Here is a 19927-nt window from a genome sequence, read left to right on the forward strand (position 1 = left end):
TGAGCATTCCCTCAAGTTTTATTTCTCTCTTCTTTCCAACATGGTTACACCAAAAAAAAGGTGTTCATGCGGGTCCTTGAATATCTTTCAATTTGAAAAGTTAATTTTCAAGGCCTTGAAAGTGCTGAAATTTTCACAAATCCTTGAAAGTCCTTGAATTTCTAGTTTTTCTTTTTAGTGAACATTGTCAAACATTTAACAGACTATTATTTGAGATGTAAATGTAACATGTGCCCATCATAAAAGAATTGAGGATATAAATAGCTTCTGCGAGGAACCGACACCGTGCTTTTTTAATAATGAAAATAATTGGGATTTTACGTTACAAAATCAAGAGATGATTATAAGACACCGTGGTGGTAGGCTCCGAGAATTTAGACCATCTAGTGTTCTTTAACAAGCACTGGCATCGCTCACTACATAAACCTCTAACATGCTTACAAAAAGGAAAGAGAAACTAAAAGTCACTGTTGAAATATTAACAGCTACAGCAGACTCATACGCAGAAAAGGCAGAGGCAACTAGCAGCCTGACACGCATTATTATCAAGTAGTACAGCCTCAGGAAGACTGCAAACACCAAGCAACAGGAGATGATGGGCATTGACATTGAAATGTAAGAATAACGCAATAAAACTCTAATTATAGTTTCCCAACCATGCAAAACAATAGCGAACAGCGGGAGCGTGAACGAGGTCACTAAAAATTTGAAAGTCGCACCGTTTGCGACAAAGTGCCATCTGTCGAATGTAGGAGAAACCTTTTTGCTGATAGCACCATGTAACCACAGTGGCACAAAAACAAAGCAAAAAAAAAATCAAAGCGCATGATTTCTGAAATGGCGAGCACGCGGGATGTTTCTACGCCGCACGCCCGCCATCTTAGAGGCTATTCAAAGCACAACCGCCACTGCGCCAACGACGCGTCATGCACCCGCAACGTCTACCACATCATTTTTGCGCTGCCATCCAACGCTGTGGTTTTGTTGTCGGGTTTCTCATTGTGAACTTAGTTGGGACACCTGCTGCGCAGGGCGCGTTCGGCCAGTACGCTAGCTACACAGCTGATTAAAATCAGCATGTGCCGAAGCATTGGAACCGAGCGACTGGATGACACTTCGGCGTCGATCGGTGCGCTTTTGTTACCGGAAGAAACAAAAAGAGCTTTCGGCTACAAAAAAAACTTGTCGCACATTTCACAGGCCAAAACAAGCAAAGCCGTCACGCAAACTTTTCACTGTTATAACTCCTGTGACTTTTTTTCCCATATAATGAACCCTCGCCCCGAATTTGCATCAACTTTTCTGAAAGAAAAAAAATGAGTTTATTACACGAGTAAATACTGTATCTATGTAGCTATAGAAAGAAAATGTTATCGGTACCGACCGCACTGCCACGGGCAACCTCATCTTGCTGGGTTTGATACCAATCGGGATGCACCAATTACGTACAATGAAATTACAAAGCACTTTTACTTGGAACGCCGCATTTTTCCACCCCCACATCCGAAACCTAACCGACCGCAGGCATTAACCCTACGCCTATTACAGACACACACATACCCAAACCTTGCCACGCTTCACGTTTATTATCCCGATGCATACCCCAGCGACACATGCCCATCATGTGGACACACAGCGACACTCGAACACATGCTCTGGGAGTGTAGAACAACTCCTCCCGACTCTACCTCAAGCAAGTGGGAGAGGTCCCTCAGGAGCTCACTTCTCGCCGACCAGCAATGGGCCGTCCAGCAGGCCCACGAAGCGGCCGCCAGGTACTCCCTGTCGGTCCCTACGTGGGAGACGCCCGCTACGCGCTAAGCGCGTCCTGCAGGACCGAAATAAAGTTTTTTCATTCCATTCCATTCCATCGGTGCCATGTTTTGAATGTGTGCTCCAGCGATAGAGCCCTTTTTAAACGAATTCTAGTTATTTCAAGCATCCATCTTGCCGTGAGTCCTTCTTAATTGAGTTTGTAGCAATGTGATCCTTAAATATTCATCCACATAGTCTTGAAAATCCTTCGAAACCCTTCAAGTTTTGTCATGTTACAAGCGTGAACCCTGTTCTGAGCTTATGCATTTTCAATCTTTCACCCCTGCCTGCTGTGTTCCACCCGTAAAATTCCTATTATATACTGCAAGGTTGTTGGGTTACTAAAACATACTTGTTTTACATGTGCACTGTACTCTGCAGTGCAAGATATCAGATCTCTTGGTACCATGTGCACAGAAGCATGGTCCGTAGAATCTTGAAAAACTCGGACCTGGTTCAGATGCGCCTGAGGCTATTTATTGGTAATGTTAACAGCTTGGAACAACTGTTGCTGCTATTGCCCGGGCTGAATTATCAGTGCAATTAGTGTTGTTCGAGGTGTAGCTTATCCAGGACGGGACAGAGAAGAAGACACAGAACACATACACGGCGCTAACTTTCAACTATGCAGTTTAATCCGAGAAACAGCAATACTTATACCCAAACATGGCGCATCACAACCACGTGCTAGAGCCAGAAAACTGTGATCTACTGCAACTCATGCGACATCCAAATAATGCAATTCTTTCAATGATAATGATATCGATGGCTTGCTTATACATGCGTCCCCAAACTTAGCAACGAATTTCGCTTCTATGATGAGCCTTGTCATTTGGTTAGTACTTCTTCCGATTATGCTGGTGTGATTAAAGAGCGGTTGGCACCCGCATTCTTTGCAGTGAATTGCAAGAAAACCCTCAGGCTGTGCCTTGGCCACGTTGTTCTTGTGTTCATTCAGCCTATCATTGATGCATCTACCTGTTTGGCCTATATAGCATGCATAACACGTTAATGGGATCCAGTACATGACTCCTGTGATGCATGCGACAAACCTAATACGGTGGTTCTTTTCGCACACACCTTTCTCTGAGTGCTCCGGTAAGTAGTGTGTGGTACTACACTTCCGTGAAGAACATGACCTGTGAGCACTCAGTCAGTGCATTGTAGAGTCTGGCCACAACCAACCCCTAACAACCTATTCTTTTCATGTGTGGTTGCTCTCTGTGTCCTTTTTTTACTTGTAAGTACCGTATTTACACGATTGCAAGACGACTCGAATGTAAGACGACCCCCCCAAAATCGCATCTCAAAAAAAAAAAAAAAAGAGAGAGAGAGAGAGAGAGAGAGAACGCGCGCATTTTACACAAGGGAAATTTATTCACGTGGTTGCGGAGGATTATTCATCGTCGCTGGATTCGTCCTCGCTGGTGCTGCTGCCGTCATTGCTGCTGCAGTCCCACAGCACGTCGTCGTCAAGTGAGTCCACACTTCGCGAACGACCGCACCATGGCATCGCGTGGGACAGCCGCCCATGCGGAGAGGACCCACCCGCACACAGTAGCCAGGGAGGCTCTCCTCACATGCCTGCTTGGCGTAAGTTCGCGGCTTCCTGACGAATAGTTATAGCGCGAGAACAAAACGACGACACAGAGACAAGAAGGACACGAAAGACACGTCCAAGAACTAGCCCAAGCTGCCACACTTCTAAGTTCCTGACGAAATGCACTCGTATTCGCGGCGCAGGATGAGAATAGCAGCCCGCTTAAACGCTGCCGTAAACGAGCGCCGAGTGTTCTTCGAGCCTACGGCACTCATGTCAGACAGAAGTGACTCGAGCGAGCCGGTCGTGGACACAAGCGACAGGAGCACGCGGCGATGCGCCCGCTTAGAAAATTGTATCACAAAGAGGAGCTCTTCCGTCAACTACCAATACCCCCCTACGGCGGCTCTTCCATCGATTACCGGTGCTCCCTCAAGAGCCGTGCGCTCGTCATAAAGGCACTCGTAATGTGCGCAGTAGATGCTAAAAAAAGAAAAGCTTTTGTATAAGCACGCGGAAAACTATGCGCTTTGGATTGAGCGGGAAACTATTCAAGATGACAATACATGGTTCGATTTCGATTCTAAGGTACATGGTTCGATTTCGATTCTAAGACGACCCCTCAACATTGGATTGTCAAATTTAAAAAAAAGGGTCGTCTTACAATCGTGTAAATACGGTATGTTGCACTGAGAAATAAAGAATTCACTAGCGACTTTCCAGGTGCGAGTCCTCGATGCGCATCATTTGTTGGTTCATCCTGTACTAGCAGTAATAGCTATTATTGATGTATGGATGATTCATTAGACAATGACTAAAATAGCTGTTTTCTCTCACCAAGCTTATAGTGTGATTGGTGGTGCCCAATATGTACCACAAGTTGTGCTTCTCACATGTGTGAGAGCATGCATGCATCGTTGAGTGGTTGTCCTCGGCACACAGTCTGAGGTATTCCTGCTTAGGAAAGGCTGCTCTTTTCAGACTCGATGCAGTTGCACTGGATGCTGAGCTTCAAGAGAAGCCGCTGGCCGACCTGAAACGGTTGGCGACCCTGTTGCACAATGGCTGTGAGCAGGCCATGAAAGAGAACCAGGCATCTGCCGCAAACACTGACACTCCAGATGTCAACAACGGAGGTGCACCGGGGCGGCGGAGACACCAGCGCACGACCTTCAAGCTGTCTGGCGTGTCAGTGAATGCCAAGTCCGTGCTGGCCAGCTACCAAGAGCTCAGTGTGCTAGACTCAATGCTACCTGTGAGTGCGGAAGAGAGAAGGCACTGGACACTAGATTTGCCCACTAAGGATGCCCACTTTGACATCCCATGGTCTGTTGCTGAGGATTCTGCTCTGCTCAGGTGTGTTGTGTTTAATAAGGGGGGGGGGGATATTGTTTACTATAACAACTGCAATGGCTTATGTATAAAACCCTGCTCCCAAATATTGAATTTGCCTCCCACTTAATCTCAAAAACCATGCCTTGCCACGCTGCTGAAACATTCTTTGGGTAACTGTTACAAGCACACATGCAGGGCACCCACTACATGGCATAAGTCATCACAATTTTTGTGAAGTAGAAAGGTATTCACTATGCCATTATTTGTCACTTTTTTTAGTTTTAAATTGTGGTGCTCAGCTTTATCGGTTTGATCTGATTTCTATGACAAATTGTAGTATTTTGAATATACTATAGTTAATTTTACTGCCCATTTTTGACAACTAACCATCTTTAATTGTCTGCTTCTTGAATTCTACATTCATCGCAGTCTATGACATATATTTCATAATTAAATGATGAGATGCTTTGACGATGCATTGAACTCCAATTGGTGTATGGCAAATTTTGTATCTGCTCCTAAAACACCAGTAGCTGCTCCAAACTACCATTTTTTTTTTTTCACTCCAAAAACACTTATGGCTGCCCCAAAACAGTACTCTTCCCGCTCCAAAGTATGCTGTAAAATGTCACTTCCATCACTGCTTTGCATATCGTGGATTTCACACACCAGTGACTGGAAGGATCTTGTGGATTTAACAGGGCTCTGCAACACTTTTTTTAAGTATCCATGGAATCGATTCACAAGAGGAGCTTATTATTGCCTTACGAATTCACCGCCGCAAAAGTTTTCAAAATTCGTCCGGTATGAGCAGGGTTAAAAAGATTTGTCGCACACTGCGATTGCATTCTCTCTTCTCTCGTCCTGACAAAAGCTCTGGAAGCTAAGCAGGGAGGGATGGCCCAGGGAAAGAAAGTAGGTCAGGTGCACCTCGGCTCTCTTTATTTATTATCATTTTTTTTTAATATGCGGCTTTTCAGTGCGATCGCATGCGTGGACAAGTCACGGCCTCCCGCGGCTGCTGGAGTAACAACCCAGCGCACCATGCTCAAACCAACCAATGGCTGATATAAGTCCTGTGACGAGTGATTTTTCAGCTTGTTCCGTCATTTGTCAAAATATGAGAAAGCAATTTTTAGCTGACTGAGGATTTATTATGAATTGTAGGCTGCAGGCTGCACTATAATATTTGGCTTGTGTGTTCGCGGGAGCCTCTACCACCGATCGCCAGCATTTTCTGACCATGCTCAGAGTCGCAGGGCCCCTTCAAGTTTTACTTGCCTGCTGTGAGAATTACAACTACAGCATCGCTGGTAATAATGCTAGATCCAACAGAACAGGCGCTTACGTAGCAAAAGATATATTGGCATATCAGTGTTTCGGCTGCTATCTTGAATCAACAAGTTCTCAAAATCCCAATTGCACTGCATGCATTACTTAGGTCTTTGTATTGTTCCTTCTGGTCTGTAACTAATGTGTCTCTCGTGACGTGCCGCCTTTTGTGAAAGCTCCCAGCTTTACTCCAACTTTTAGCTGCCTCTGTCATTTCTACTGCCGTTTACATTCTGCTCGAGCTTGCAGTTATCTCAAAGTGATGTTGAGAGCAAATATATAAAAATCTGCGCATGCTTTCAGTATAACAAAAATTCTGATTACTACTTAGCACAGCGAAAGTGAGTTTGCACCATAGACATGCGCACAGGATGGACGGGGAGTCGCGGTAAATCTGTCCATACATTGATTGATTTCAGTACCCCCCCCCTCGCAAGAGCAACCCTGCACACGCTTAGGTTTGCAATATAATAGGGAAACTGATAGGAACCATCTTATATATTCAGCCAGATCTTGTTATAGTGAACCTCAGATTGACAAACTTTTTGAAAATCTTTTCCAAAATGTCCATTGGTTTAATGAATAAATAAACTTTATTTAAAGCCCGGCAGTGCCCTTTGGGCGTGGCAGGGGGGTTGGAGGGAGAGGGTTTAACCCCTGTCTCCTCACACTCTCCGACGATGATGGTTTAAAGTAAAAATATTTCACTACTACGAATTTCAGAATACCGAATGTTTCAGACTAACTTATTCAATTTAATGTTTCTCACATCTCCACAACATTAAAGAAAACTATTAGCAATTTTAGAAGTAAACTTGCAGCTGCAAAAATGATGTCCAGCTCCGTACCTGCCACTATCATCTTTATCAGAACACCCACGTATTGATCCCTGTACCTGCCCTATTCAGATGTGCAATACCCCTTTTGCCTTCATCATCACCTGGTACTTGTTTTCGATGTCAGGCTTCGCCCCATTGTCTTTGTTTTCGTCAAGCATCTTTGCCTTCAAACTTGTTAGACGGCTGTTTTTTAGCCTTTTGGTGGGTGGTTGAATATTCAAGATCAGCTCTGGAGGGAGCACCAAAGGAATGCTACGACATAGAAAAATGTGATGCGAGTCGCCTATGGGATGAAGCCGTCAATGATTATTCGTGCATGCTTTACTAACATTCAGTGCACAGTGCGACGACGAAGCATGCACGTGAGCTGAGCTGAGCACTGATAAGATCCATACCAGTCGTCGTGATAAGAAAACGGCGATGAGAGCGAAGACAGCGTTGAAACAGCACGCGCCAGCATGAGGAATCTAGGCATCTCTCATAATCATATGGTGGTTTTGAGACGTTCAACCCCACATATCATAATGTGAAGAATCTGTAACTACTGCTGATGCTTCGCAGTGCATAAGTTTGTCTTTCAGCAGTCAGACTGCCCACATCGGGATAGACTGCACTCCTCCTAAAATAAACCTGTATTGGTTACGTAATTTGTTTTTTTTTTCTAATCGTGGTCACAAATGTATACTCAGCACTGGTAGCTGACTTACATGTTGCGCTTATGATTTTTGTGTAAATTTTTAATATTTGCAGTACAACGACTTTTCTGTATAACGAATGATCTTGAGTGGTCCCTTGAGATTCATTCGTTGGATGAAGATTTTACTGTATTACGTATAATTTGCAAAGAACGTCACTATACGAAATCTTCCATTTTCTCATGAGGGTTTCAATGAGCCGTTCCAGGTTCTTTTACACGCGCACTAAATGTTTTATTGTTTTACATTATAGATGAGTACGCAATATTTCATGCTCAGTTTTCATAGCAAATAAGGATGCATCATGTTTTTATGCATATTCACTATTCTTTCATATGGAACAGACTTGCTATTTAATTAGGCGTGTGTGTTTTACTTTTTAGGCCTCTCTCATTTTTGTTTATAATAGTAATTATCAGATAATTGGAGCTCTAAGTGGTATTGGCAGTGGTTTTGTATGATGCTTTGTTCAACTATGTTACTTTACTCTGTCTTATATATCAGGAGCAATGCTGTGGGAGCTATGCAAGAAGTTTGGTCAGCAATATGTGCGACTACGCGTGTCTCGCGCTTGGCCAATATGTGCGACTGCGCGTGTCTCGCGCTTGGCCTTCATAGTTGCACAATTTCGTGTGAACTGAGCATGAACGCGCGCACAGCGTTGTAACAGTCTTCAAATAAAGACAAGAAGTGAAAACAAAGAAACACTAAGTGATCCAGGATAACTTATTGACAGCAGTATATCGGGGCATGTTTATCTCCGATGCACAAAGCATCTCCATTTATTGCTAAGTCCAAAGAGAAAGTGAAACCATATCTCAGGCAGGTAAGTCATTGTACTAATTCTTTCTGTGAATGCATTCATTGCATCAAGTCCCTCTGGCCTCTACAGTGTTGCACCTGATGTATACAACGGAGTATAGCACGTCTGGGATGTTTCTAGGCTGCACATGTCTCGTTGAAGAAAAATTTAGTTACTAAGAGACTGCACACTTGTGAGTATGCAGCTACCAAATTCATTAAGCTACCAGATTAGTACGTGGAAAGTCAGTGCAGTTTTATGTCATCTACATATACAAAATCATCACAAAAGATGGCTTCACCACCGTTACCCCTGCCCTGCGATTCGGTATTGTGCAAGCAGTTAAGGACAAGTGAAACTTCTAACTGAAGTTCTTGTAGTTCAATTACAACCCGCCACCTGGTTGGTAAGCAGGGCAGCGACCCCCAACACTTATTAAAGCGGCAGGCAAAAGCAGCTGACACTGCAGTAAATATATAAAAAAACTCTCATGTAGAGCAACCCTAGGTTGAATGCGATTCGAACATGTATACACTTAACCAAGAAGTACAAAGCCTCTGAGATGTTAACAGACAGTTTGTTCAAATAAAAGAAAATTGGTCGCAGTTTAGAAGTTTTCTAGTTAATATTTCTTTACATGCACATTCGCTGCTTTAATTTAGATCTACAATAAGAACTTGTGAATGTATTCAATGTACCTTAAAATAAATTTGAAAAGTATTGTATCAGATACAATAATTGAGGCAATACTTTGAATTGTATCGCAATACTACTTCAAAGTATATTTGCCTAGCCCTTACATCACAGAGTCGTTTGGTCCCTGCATTCTTATGTGCTCTCCTTGCGAGGGTGCCTCGGCACTAATCGGATATCACGTGAGCGACCACAAGATGTGTGGAGTTCTACGCTTCGCTGGCCAAACTTCTTGCATAGCTTCCAAAGCATTGCACTTGATGTGTGAAACATAGTATAAGCATTGCTTATAGAGTAATAGGTACAAGTCAAATCATGTCTTCAGTGAACTCGTTATGAAAATTTGGGGTACGAACAGTCGAAAGCATGCCTTTTTTTTTTTAACAATCAGGGGTGCACTTAGCATTACAGGGCATTGGACTTTTTGTTTGTGACTTTAACAGACCGGGTGCATAAATCGAGCATGTATTGAAGTGACTAAATCTTCACTTTGCCAAACTGCCATTATGTCTATAGGTCAGTTTAGAAACGCCAGTGCATGTGGTTAGCAATGTGCGCTTTTTCCTGGGTGTTTCTCACTCTAAACAAAATTTGCTAGGTGCTAAACAGCACAACTCTGCCGAAAGCACTTCCACGAATCATCTTAATGACCAGAGAAAGCTTATTGCAAGGATTCAAAAGGCAGCTGTGTAATAAGCCACTAGGCTGGATATTTTTAGTGCCCAGACTGTCTCGTAATGGTGTTGACCTTGCCATCTTTGCAGGGGCATCTATGAGCATGGCATGGGTAGTTGGGAATCCATTAAGATGGACCCAAATTTGGGTCTCACTAACAAGATCCTTCCGGACGGTGAGGAGCTGAAGCCTCAGTGTAAGCACCTGCAGAGTCGTGCCGACTATCTTCTCAAGCTTTTGCGCAGGGTGCACGCTCGACAAATGGCACTCCAAGAAGGAAAGGTATGTGGCTCTTCTCTTTGCAATCTCACCTTCAGAGCTGCTAACGTAGCTCACATGTTGCTTCACATCACGTTAGTTCATAACGTCACATGGCGTACCTGTCCTCTGTAGAGTGCCCCGATGCACTTGCTCGCCTTCGCTCCGTTCAGTGAGAAGACAAGTGCATCATCTGCTATAGCACTTGCCATTACTTGGCTCACTCCTCAGTGCGCGCACTGCTAGCGCACGGCTTTGGAGCCTTTCGCTCTCGCGTAAAGGTACTTTGTGCTGGACTTGCCATCATGAACGCAAAATCATTTTTGGATGTTGCTAGTTATGAATTTGTAGGCACGCATCAGAACAAGTAATAGACTGTTTCGGGCCTAAAAGTGTTGCAGAACGTAATGAGACTAACGACCCTCACTGGTGGCGTGGCCACTGGGCTGCTGGCTTTGGTTGAGTGGTGCACAGCTGCTCTCGATCACTGAGAGCTGCAGACATCACTATTCACATTTGTACTTTGCGGGTGTATATATGTTTTTTTTTTTTTCAAGGCGCGACAGGTCAACTTTATTCAGGTGAGTTATAAATGCGGAACACTGTGTTAGACAACAGTAATGGAAAGGTATCCTTCCCGGAACTGTCGAAATGAGAAGTGGTGCAATGATGCACCTAGCATTGAGGCACAGAATATATGCTTTTATGTACATATGAAATTATTCCAGCTTGAATTCTCGAAGTTCAATACACAGTAATGAGACGCGCAGTATAAGTGCGACAGTCTTTCTTAATATCAGCGTGCAACGCATCTACTGAATCAACAAATTAGGAAGTATAAAAATGTGAAAATAGTGCCTTCACATTTTAGGAAATCAGTTAAAACCATGAAGAAATGGACATGAGTCGGGCATATAGCAAGTAGGCAAGATAACCTCTGATCATTAAGGGTAACTGACTGAATTCTCAGAAGAGGCAAGTGGTCGAGGGGGAGACAGAAATTTAGGTGGGCCGATGAGATTAAAAAATTTGCAGGTGTAGTGTATCAGTAGAAAGCACAAGACCAGGTTGATTGGTAGAACGTGGGAGAGGCATGTGTCCTGGAGTGGGCGTAGTCAGGCTGATAATGGTGATCCTGCAATGACTATACCCCTCCTCTTCTTCACATTTTTCTCTGCATTTTCGAGACATACTAAGCATATTTTCGTGACTCTATCAATTTCTGAAGGGTGAGCTTTTATGTGCAGCGGTGTTCTTTTTTATGTAGGTGTTCTTTTTTATGTAACACTGGAATGTGTCTTGTTACATGAATGTGTACTTTGCAACAGGAAAAGCCAAAGCGCAACCGAAAAGCACGCCCTGAGAAGGTCCATCTCAGCAAAGCTATTGTTGACAATGATGACAGCAACGACAGTGACACTGCTATGGTGAGTTCAATTAATTTTGGCAGGAGTTTCTGATGATTGTGCAATCACTTGCTACTTCTACATGAGTGCCAGATATTAACAAGGTATTGCAGCATAAGGGCCAGTTGCACTTGTCATCGCAGCAGATTGTTTATTCCTGTCACTTCCTGAACTGGACTCTTTGTTGTCTTGCAAAATAAATGTGCTTTGCAATCTATGGCCCATATGTTAAATTGATCCTTCTGAGGCACAATAGGTTACTTTGCTGTCGATTCTTTCCACTTCAAGTTTTGAACATTGTTCTCGAAATTGCTTAAGCACGGTTGAAACTTGCATATACTCACGGTTAGCTTGTGTACCATGTATAACTTTTTGGCCAAGGTGTTCTTATTTTACATTACACTGGAATTTATTGCAAGTCAGTGATTCGCTAGATTCAGGTCCGCAACGCATCATGTGAAGCCTCAATGCCAGCATCGTTGCATTGCTCCTGTAAAGCTAACAAATTAGTTAGGTCAGGACCTAACAGTACAGTCATGTGATATGTAGCAGCTATGTGTGCTGTTTTCTATGTTGTGCCCATATGTGTGGTGTTCATGGCAAGAAGTGTGTCTTTTTGTTCCTGTGCAAAGGAACAAGCTGTGTGTCCAATGATATATTAAGATCAAATTGGTCAATGTCAAATCCATAGCTCATAAAAATTGGCTGCCCACAGCAGGGGCGGAAAAGTTGCGCCATTTGTGCCATTCTGTGCTGATCAGCCCCTCTTGCGTCAAACTTGTTTATCAGCAATGTACCTGCTCCGCAGCACCCGAATTTAGCCGCAAAGTGCAGCAACCCCCAAGCCCGTAAGAGCCCGTAAACATGGCTGGAACATCGTCTTTTTGGTTTTATCAAAACGATTATAGTTTTGGTTTTGTCTAGCTTGTGATCGCCTCAGCAAAAGCTCTGAACTTGGATTTTAAGAGCGTAGTCTCAATCGTTATGCACGCATGCCGCCATAGCAGGCATCAACGCTTGAACCCTATGCCCTATGCTCTCAACATAGAGACTGCGAAAAGAGCATCTCAACCTGGCATGGCCACATTCATTGCTTCACCCTTGCAATAAAACTTTATGTGTAAACTTGATGGCAGTGTTCGGAAAAGGAAGAAAGTATGGCGGTAACGGTGCTCCAAAGAAGCGGGGTTGATGTCTGGTGCCTAGAACAGCCTAGGAAAGATAGGTGCGCAGGACTGCTTATTGTGTGCATTCTTGTTCATTTGGCTGCTGTGCTTTATGATGCGCGCTTATTGACTCGGCGTTGATTTTCGTGCATTCAGGTAAAAACTTAAAAAGGAGGGGGTGCTTGTACATAGCTAAAAAAAAGTCACATTTGTGCCACAAGGGTAAAGTAAGAAATATGATAGCAACAAATTGTAACGTTTTACAAAGTTAGGCTGGCAACTCTCTCTTCTGGATTCAATCTCACATAACTGCAAAACATTGGTGTAAGAAAATACGGTCACTTCAGGGAGAGCAACACTTTCTGCACAGAGGGCAGCACATAGAAGTCTATGCGAGCCGCTGGCTGATTGCTGCCGAGGTGGCGTGCGTGCCTGCGATCGCGACCACGTCCTTAGAAGCAATGTTCACAGTTGCTGCTCGAGCGACCCCCCTCCCCCCTTCCTCGCTTTTCAAGACAGACTGAGCGCTTTCCCTGTTTCTATGGCAGGCCTCCTCAGTTATTGGACGCACACTCTCTGAGTGATGGAGATGGGCTAGCTCGTCTGATCTCTGCATCAGCCGTGTTTCATCACCCTCGCTCACGTGCTTGTACCCGTGGATAGAACATGCGATGCGCTGGAGTATGTTATCTATTTGGACTTTATATGGGACATCAGAACAACAACAGCAACAAAAAACAACTATTGTGTCCATATAATTCTCATCACAATATAAGGCTATTGCACAATTTAGCTAAGTGCTTGAAAAATGCAGCATTGAACAAATGTTGCTTTACAAGTGCTTTGTAATGAGGTTACATCTGCTCAAAATGCTCTAAACTTGCTCTAAGAGTCTCTTCTGGCTGCTTCAAGAGGCACATACTCTGTTCAACCCCTGAGGACGAAAAAGGAAACATATTAGAAGTTCTCCCACACTTTGTGGCCTGTTCCTTGTGCCAGCATTGCTTGTGGCTGTAACTATCTTGAATGACATTTTTTTATATTTCCATGGAATTTCATTTTAAGTGTTCTTTATGTAGTAACTGATTGATGTTTATGTGAATGTAATGCATATTGGATGTACAAGGATGTGCAGTGCAGACCACACTTGGAGGGAACACTGAGACTTTACCTCACCTTCCCAATGCCATTAGAAAGTTGGCACATTTGAGGAGATTGAGAAACAAAATTTTGTCATCATCATGTTGCACTGTCACAAAAAGGGTAACCATGAAGTTCAAAAAGCCATCATTTTTTTTGCCACCTGAGAAAAAAATCTGAATGAAAATCTTGTGAAAATCTGCAAAAAGAAAAGATGTCCCAACTCAATTCAAATAGGCACGGTAATGGAAGAGTGTTGTCTAAGATGTCCCAACTCAATTCAAATAGGCACGGTAATGGAAGAGTGTTGTCTCATTTACTATACAAGTAGTTGGTAGTAGTGGTGGTACTTATCGGTCAGCGTCTATCATATTAAAAACTTGTCAGTTATTTGGACCTTTCAACATACTCAAGAAATCCGCCAATTTTTAAGTGTTTCCTCCTAATTTGATCACTCGTTAATGGATGCTGACTGAGTTATAGAAAAAGCAGTGGTCATTCCTCTTTTTACTTGATACCGGCAGTAGATGTGTACATGACCACAACCTTTTCACATGGTATTTTCCTTCCCCCGTTTCAGTCTTCCAAATCACGGAAATTGAAAGTAAAGACAGAAGATGACAGCCACCAGAACAATGCCCTAGCAGTTATTGATGGTGTGGCAAAGGGTCTCAACATCAGCCCCACCGCGTCTGTGCCCGATGCCAAGCTTGGTGCTGACAGTGGAGGCCCAAAGGCAAAGCGGAAAAAGAAGGAAAAGGACAAGGTCAAGGATGGCAAGGACAAGGAAAAGAAGAAGAAGAAGAAGGTCGGTCCACTAAGCCTACTTGTGAGCATCTTATTCATATGGTTCCCACATAATTACACCTTATGCAGGGGCGGCTTAGCAATTATAGTGATTCGATATAACGTATTGCTGCAAGCTTACACCTGGCTATGGGGGTAGCATTCTAGAAAACACCAAAATTGCTTGCGTGTTCAGATTTAGCTGCACATTATGCAGTACAGGTGATCAAAGCAATTTTAAAGCTCCTCACTACTTCAGCTTTTGTACATTAAAGGGCCACTCACCAGGCCCCATATCGAATTTTAGTTATACAGTGGAAGTTGTTGGGTGTTCGATGAGGAACATTTTGCCACAAAAATTTTTCGAATCGGTTCATCACGAGCGGAGAAAACAGGTTTTTTGAAGCGGCGCGAAACGAGATTGAGAGGAGGCGAGCTCGAAACCCTTGCCGCTCCTCCGCGTAGCCTTTGCAAGCCACAATTTTTTCCCACTCTCTCAGGCATCCGACCAAGAGGTCACGTGCGCATGACATGCCCAAACAAGCCCAACCCCCGAGCATTCGAGTGGCTTTGCTCTGTTGACCAGCGTTATTTTGTGGCCTTCTGCCTGTTTCTGCGGGATGGTTTGGAAATGCTGGCTTTGACGCGGTAGAATAGATGAGCACATTGAGTGCGTGAACGCGTAGGAGCGTTCCATTCGCTTCCACAGCTGTCATCTGCTCGATGCGCTGACTGTGGGGACACGAATGCATGCGAAAAGCTGGCACATTAGCCCTGCATCTCATAGCATTTCATGGGAAAAAATGAAAGAAAAACGTGCACAATTTTTTATTGGGTCTCTATTTATTTCAAGTTTTATTAACCTCTTAAAGCAACAAATACATAAACTACGCATGTTGTGTTGAATAATTTTTGTCATGTCACGTGGTATACTGCTTACGATGTCAGAGCAGGGTCGTCTACGTAGAGAACCAACGTCACTGCATTGCTGGGTACGTAGGGCCATTCATATGCCCACGTCTTGCCCTACTTCTCTAGGCGTGCGCCGGCAGAGGGGAGGGGGAGCAGCGTTCATCTTGAAATTTGACCCATTTCTACAGCGCGTAGCGTTGCAAATTTTGGCAGACGTGATCATGAACGCCTCGTCTACGCATTGCGCTTGTCAGCTCAAAATTGTCAAACCTGGTGAGTGGCCCTTTAAAGGGGCCCTGCAATACTTTTTGAGCATGGTCAGAAAACGCTGCCGATCAATAGTAGAAGCTCCCGACAACACGCGAGCCAAATATTATAGCACAGCACGCGGCCTGGAATTCACAATAAATGACCAAAGTCAGCTAAATATTGCTTTCTCTTCTCTCGACAAATGGCGAAATATGCCCAAAAATCTCATGTGAATTACCCATCTATCAGCCATTGGCTGATTTGAACATGGCGCGCTCGCTCGTTACAGAGATCACCGTGAGAGGCCACGACTTGTCCACGCGTGCGCGCAAGTTCACCCCGAAAAAGCGGCGCATTCGAAGAAAAACAAAAAAAGTGCTCAAGGCCACGAGGCGCGTGTGACGTTTTTCTGTGGCCCTGCCATCCCTCCCTGCTTAGCTTCAAGCGTTTTCGCCGGGACGAGAGAAGAGAGAATGCAATTGCAGCATGTGACAAACCTTTGTAACTCCACTCTCTCTGAACAGATTCTTAAAATTTTCATGGCGTCGAATTCGTGAGGCAATAAGCTTTTCCAATGAATGCATTCCGTGGTTACTTAAAAAACATTTTAGGGTCCCTTTAAACTATATGAATAAATCACTTTCTCTGTGATTAGCTTGAGCGAAGATTGTGTTTAAAAAACAACAAACAAACCGTATCAAGTCAGTTAAGGCTGGTATGGTGTTGCTGTGTCCTTTATATTACATCATTGTGGTAGTATCTGACGCAAAAATGCATTCACTGTGCCGCTTATTCTTTATAATTTGTTAGCACTGATGCAGTATAATCTCGATGATGCGATTACGGTTGATGCAAATTTGCAACGATACGAACCTTAAGGTTGTTTCAAGTGGCTTACATTAGAGAAAATACGCAGTGATTCGGTGTTACGCGAACGGTTTCCCCAGCCACCATGGATGATATGAACGTGCGACTGACCGCTGCACGCGAGCGGCGCAACACAGCTTGTCTGTGACGAAACGCCTGTTCACGTTTGGCCTCGAAGGGAGTGGATTTGGCAAAACTCATTGGAATTTCCCTCGCTTTGCCACTTAAGTGGCCGGAAAACCACACCACAAGGCAGACATGAAAAAAATCAGCCTGAAAGCAGTTTTCCCGCTATGCAATAGCATATTGCCGTTTTGCTTCATGGCTACACCGGCTGCACTGGCTCTCAGACCTGTGATGTAAGCCATAGAAAACCTAACTAACCGCAAATTCAACTTGGCGGCAAAAGCGTAGGTAGTTTATCGCGTTGGTGCTATCGCGAACTACCCGTGCAGCATGCCACCGCTCACGCTTTGACAAAGACGCGTTGATCAAGAGCCTGTGGTGCAATCTTGTATGTGTCCCAAATTCGGACGGCGGCGTTTCATCCCATTGAGTCACACACGATTGGCCCATTTGAGCCGTGAAAAATGCCGTGATGTTCCACGTGTCTGTTTTCGTCTGTTTTTTGGGCGGAGGTGAAGGAACGATCGGAGAGACCGTTCCTTCCGTTCAAAACGAAACGAATGGATTGAAATGGCTGCGCGGTGGCACGGATTCGATTGAAATGTAAGCGCTTTGCGCCTTTTCAGTATCCGGGCACTTTGAAAACATAGCGTTTTTTTGTCCCTGAAACGTTTTTTCCTCTCGCCTGTGGGGCTTCTGCAGCCGAACAGAGACGACCAAACTAGGTAAATGATGCATTTGAATAGTTGACTCTTTTAAAAAGAGTTCTAACAATGTTTTTGTCTGTCTAACAGTACCTTGTGCGATTAACTTGACCCTATCATTCTATGCCAGCGAGCCAGTGGCCTGCAAATATACACCAATGTCAAAGAACAAATCGCCCAGACCGTTTGAAGGTCACTCACGTTTGTGCCTCTGATAGCGGCGACGTCGCAGCGGGCCTCATGCACTTATAGTGACTCACTTCCTCCTCCATTGTCTTAGCCGCCTTGTCTGTCTGTCCATGTCCGTTATCGTAGATAGACACACAGACAGATGGACGGACAGAAGATTCACGGTTACCGACGGAACCCTTTCAAGCTTCGCCCCACCCATCATCATTGACTCCGTGGATATGCTGTGAAATTTTTTATTTTGGGCAGGTCCTTCATGATTAAGCAGGTCCTTCATGATTAAGCAAGTCACTTAGTTCCTGCCACAGCCGCTGCCAGTCGACGACGATGAAGCTGTGTCCCAGCTTGATGACTTTCGTTGCGAACTGGGGATGCTCCGCTATGAAGGTGAGCACGATCGCACGCTGAGTCCCGGAAACGTGGAGGAGATGCTCATTTTGGTTACCGATTGAGGTGCTCTCCGCCATGATTTCTCTCGACTGAGCCAACGACTTCATAAGCTGCAACTTTTGAATTTGAATAGTGGGGGAGACATGAGTGGACCAATTGCTTGAAACGGGGTTGTACCTAGTGCCACCACTAAACGTCCCTCTAAATAGCAGCGCTGCCTAGCGTCATTTCACAACAATAACGGGGAAAATACATTTCAATTGTGTCGCATTCCATATAGGTTTGAAAACTAGTGTGCCAACACATGTTAGTAATGAGCAATAATAGTTAAACATTCCTCAACATGTCAGAAACACTTCTCAACTTGATATACGGTCCCCAAGCCAACGTCGAAATTGTGACGCAGGCCTCTATTTCCCTCATTGGCTGTTCGCTTACCCTTGTCCTCGCGACCGATGCGTACCGTTCACTTTCTGACGTTACGATCAGAACGCTTGCGTCCGAATTTGTAACACATACAAGATTGCACCTCTGGTTTAGATTAAGATCGCTGAGAACACCGGAAATAGAAGGTGCTACTGCAGCAGCGATGCAGGATGCCCTAATGTGTCCCACTTTTGCACTGCTGGCTCAACCCATCACCGCCGCTGCCGGTGCGTCCACTTATGTCGTTACTGCTGGAGTATCTCTCGAAGCAACGATTGTAAAGGTTTAAACTGTTTACTTTCAGCGCTTTGCATGCATAAGGAGAACTCGGAATGAATTTTAATGCTCAGAAAACGGGCAAAATGGAACGAATTTTCCTGCAGTGATGGCAGTGGCATGTACGAAGGGCACAACGAATGTGAACGTTTTAAAAGGGTTCGGATGCGGTGTTTGCACTTGCATTCTCCTTTGTGAATTCTCATCGACTTTGCAGCGCGGTTTTCCAGCCGCCAAAAACGGCGAAGCAAGTGAATTTCCACTGAGTTTTGCTACTTTCACTCCCTTTGATGTCAAGTGCGAATGCGCCTTTAAGCACCAGCAACATGAGAAAAAACTGCGGCACTTTATTGAGAGACGGTGAAGGCAGGAGAGGTCAAAAGAACATCATGGACTTTAAAAAATTATCATGGATTTTAAAGAAGTACTTGACCCCAATAAAGTTCTTGTTCATCTTCATGATCAGTTTTAACTTGTTTTTGGTTCATACGAATTCAGGAAGATCCAAATATTTTACAAGCTCCCTTTGAATTCGTATCATCGAGATTAGTTTTAGTAGTTCACTGTTAAGAGATATCCTTTCAGTCACATTTTGCCAAAAAAAATTTGACGGTTGCGTCACGTTTCCGACCTCCAGTGCTCAGATAATAGAAAGTGACCAACAAGGCTGCCTGCACGAACAGTCACTGTGTCAAAGTCATTGAAGTTTGTCATACTTCCTTGCGAAAAGCATTATTACTACGCGTCCCAACAACTGTGGGACAGTGGTTCTCCAATGGGGGGTCCGCTATGATCCGTGAAACCCTCACTTTTCTTTAAGCATGACTGTGCCACATATTGATGAACTGTCCAAAATGAAGTGATGTGGAATGTTTATTGATGTTTTCGGTAGCATTAAAAGGCCCCTGTTACACACTCAAGTTGTGTTAATTTACCTGTGTACCCCCCTGCCTCCCCTTTGCTGCAAGGAGACCCCTATCACTCCCGCAAGTCCACAAGGGGTCCCAGACGCATCCATGGCTGAGAACCACTGGTCTAGTAGCTAAGGCAGCTCTGCTACTGACCCACAGGTTGCGGGATCAAATCGCCAGGGGGTTGATATTTCTGGAGCCCTCCACTACGGCGTCTCTCATAATGATATGGTAGTTTGGGGATCTTAAACCTTAGGTATCAATCAATCAATCAGACAAAGCTACATGGTTGGAGCTTCTGCACATGTGTTGCTATGCATGTTTGTGGACGATTTTGGTTTTGCAAGCGCATCCAACATGTGCATTTTTGCACTAACATCCAAGGTTTATGCTGT

At 44.3% G+C, this 19927-nt stretch overlaps 1 protein-coding gene across 3 annotated transcripts in view; it reads left to right on the forward strand.

Moving 5' to 3' along the window:
• Chd1 (chromodomain-helicase-DNA-binding protein 1) overlaps positions 1-19927 on the forward strand; it is a 115975-nt gene that overhangs the window by 67545 nt on the left and 28503 nt on the right. For 2 of the 3 annotated variants that reach the window (XM_075865218.1, XM_037412191.2), the window contains exons 23-26: positions 4337-4711; positions 9816-10008; positions 11313-11411; positions 14277-14525. In XM_075865218.1, the coding sequence (XP_075721333.1) occupies positions 4337-4711; positions 9816-10008; positions 11313-11411; positions 14277-14525 (916 nt within the window). The remainder of the gene's footprint in view (positions 1-4336; positions 4712-9815; positions 10009-11312; positions 11412-14276; positions 14526-19927) is intronic. The other variant, XM_075865219.1, reaches the window with a different exon arrangement.

Source organism: Rhipicephalus microplus, chromosome 1 (genome assembly GCF_043290135.1).
Source record: "Rhipicephalus microplus isolate Deutch F79 chromosome 1, USDA_Rmic, whole genome shotgun sequence".
NCBI classification, from domain to species: Eukaryota; Metazoa; Arthropoda; class Arachnida; order Ixodida; family Ixodidae; genus Rhipicephalus; species Rhipicephalus microplus.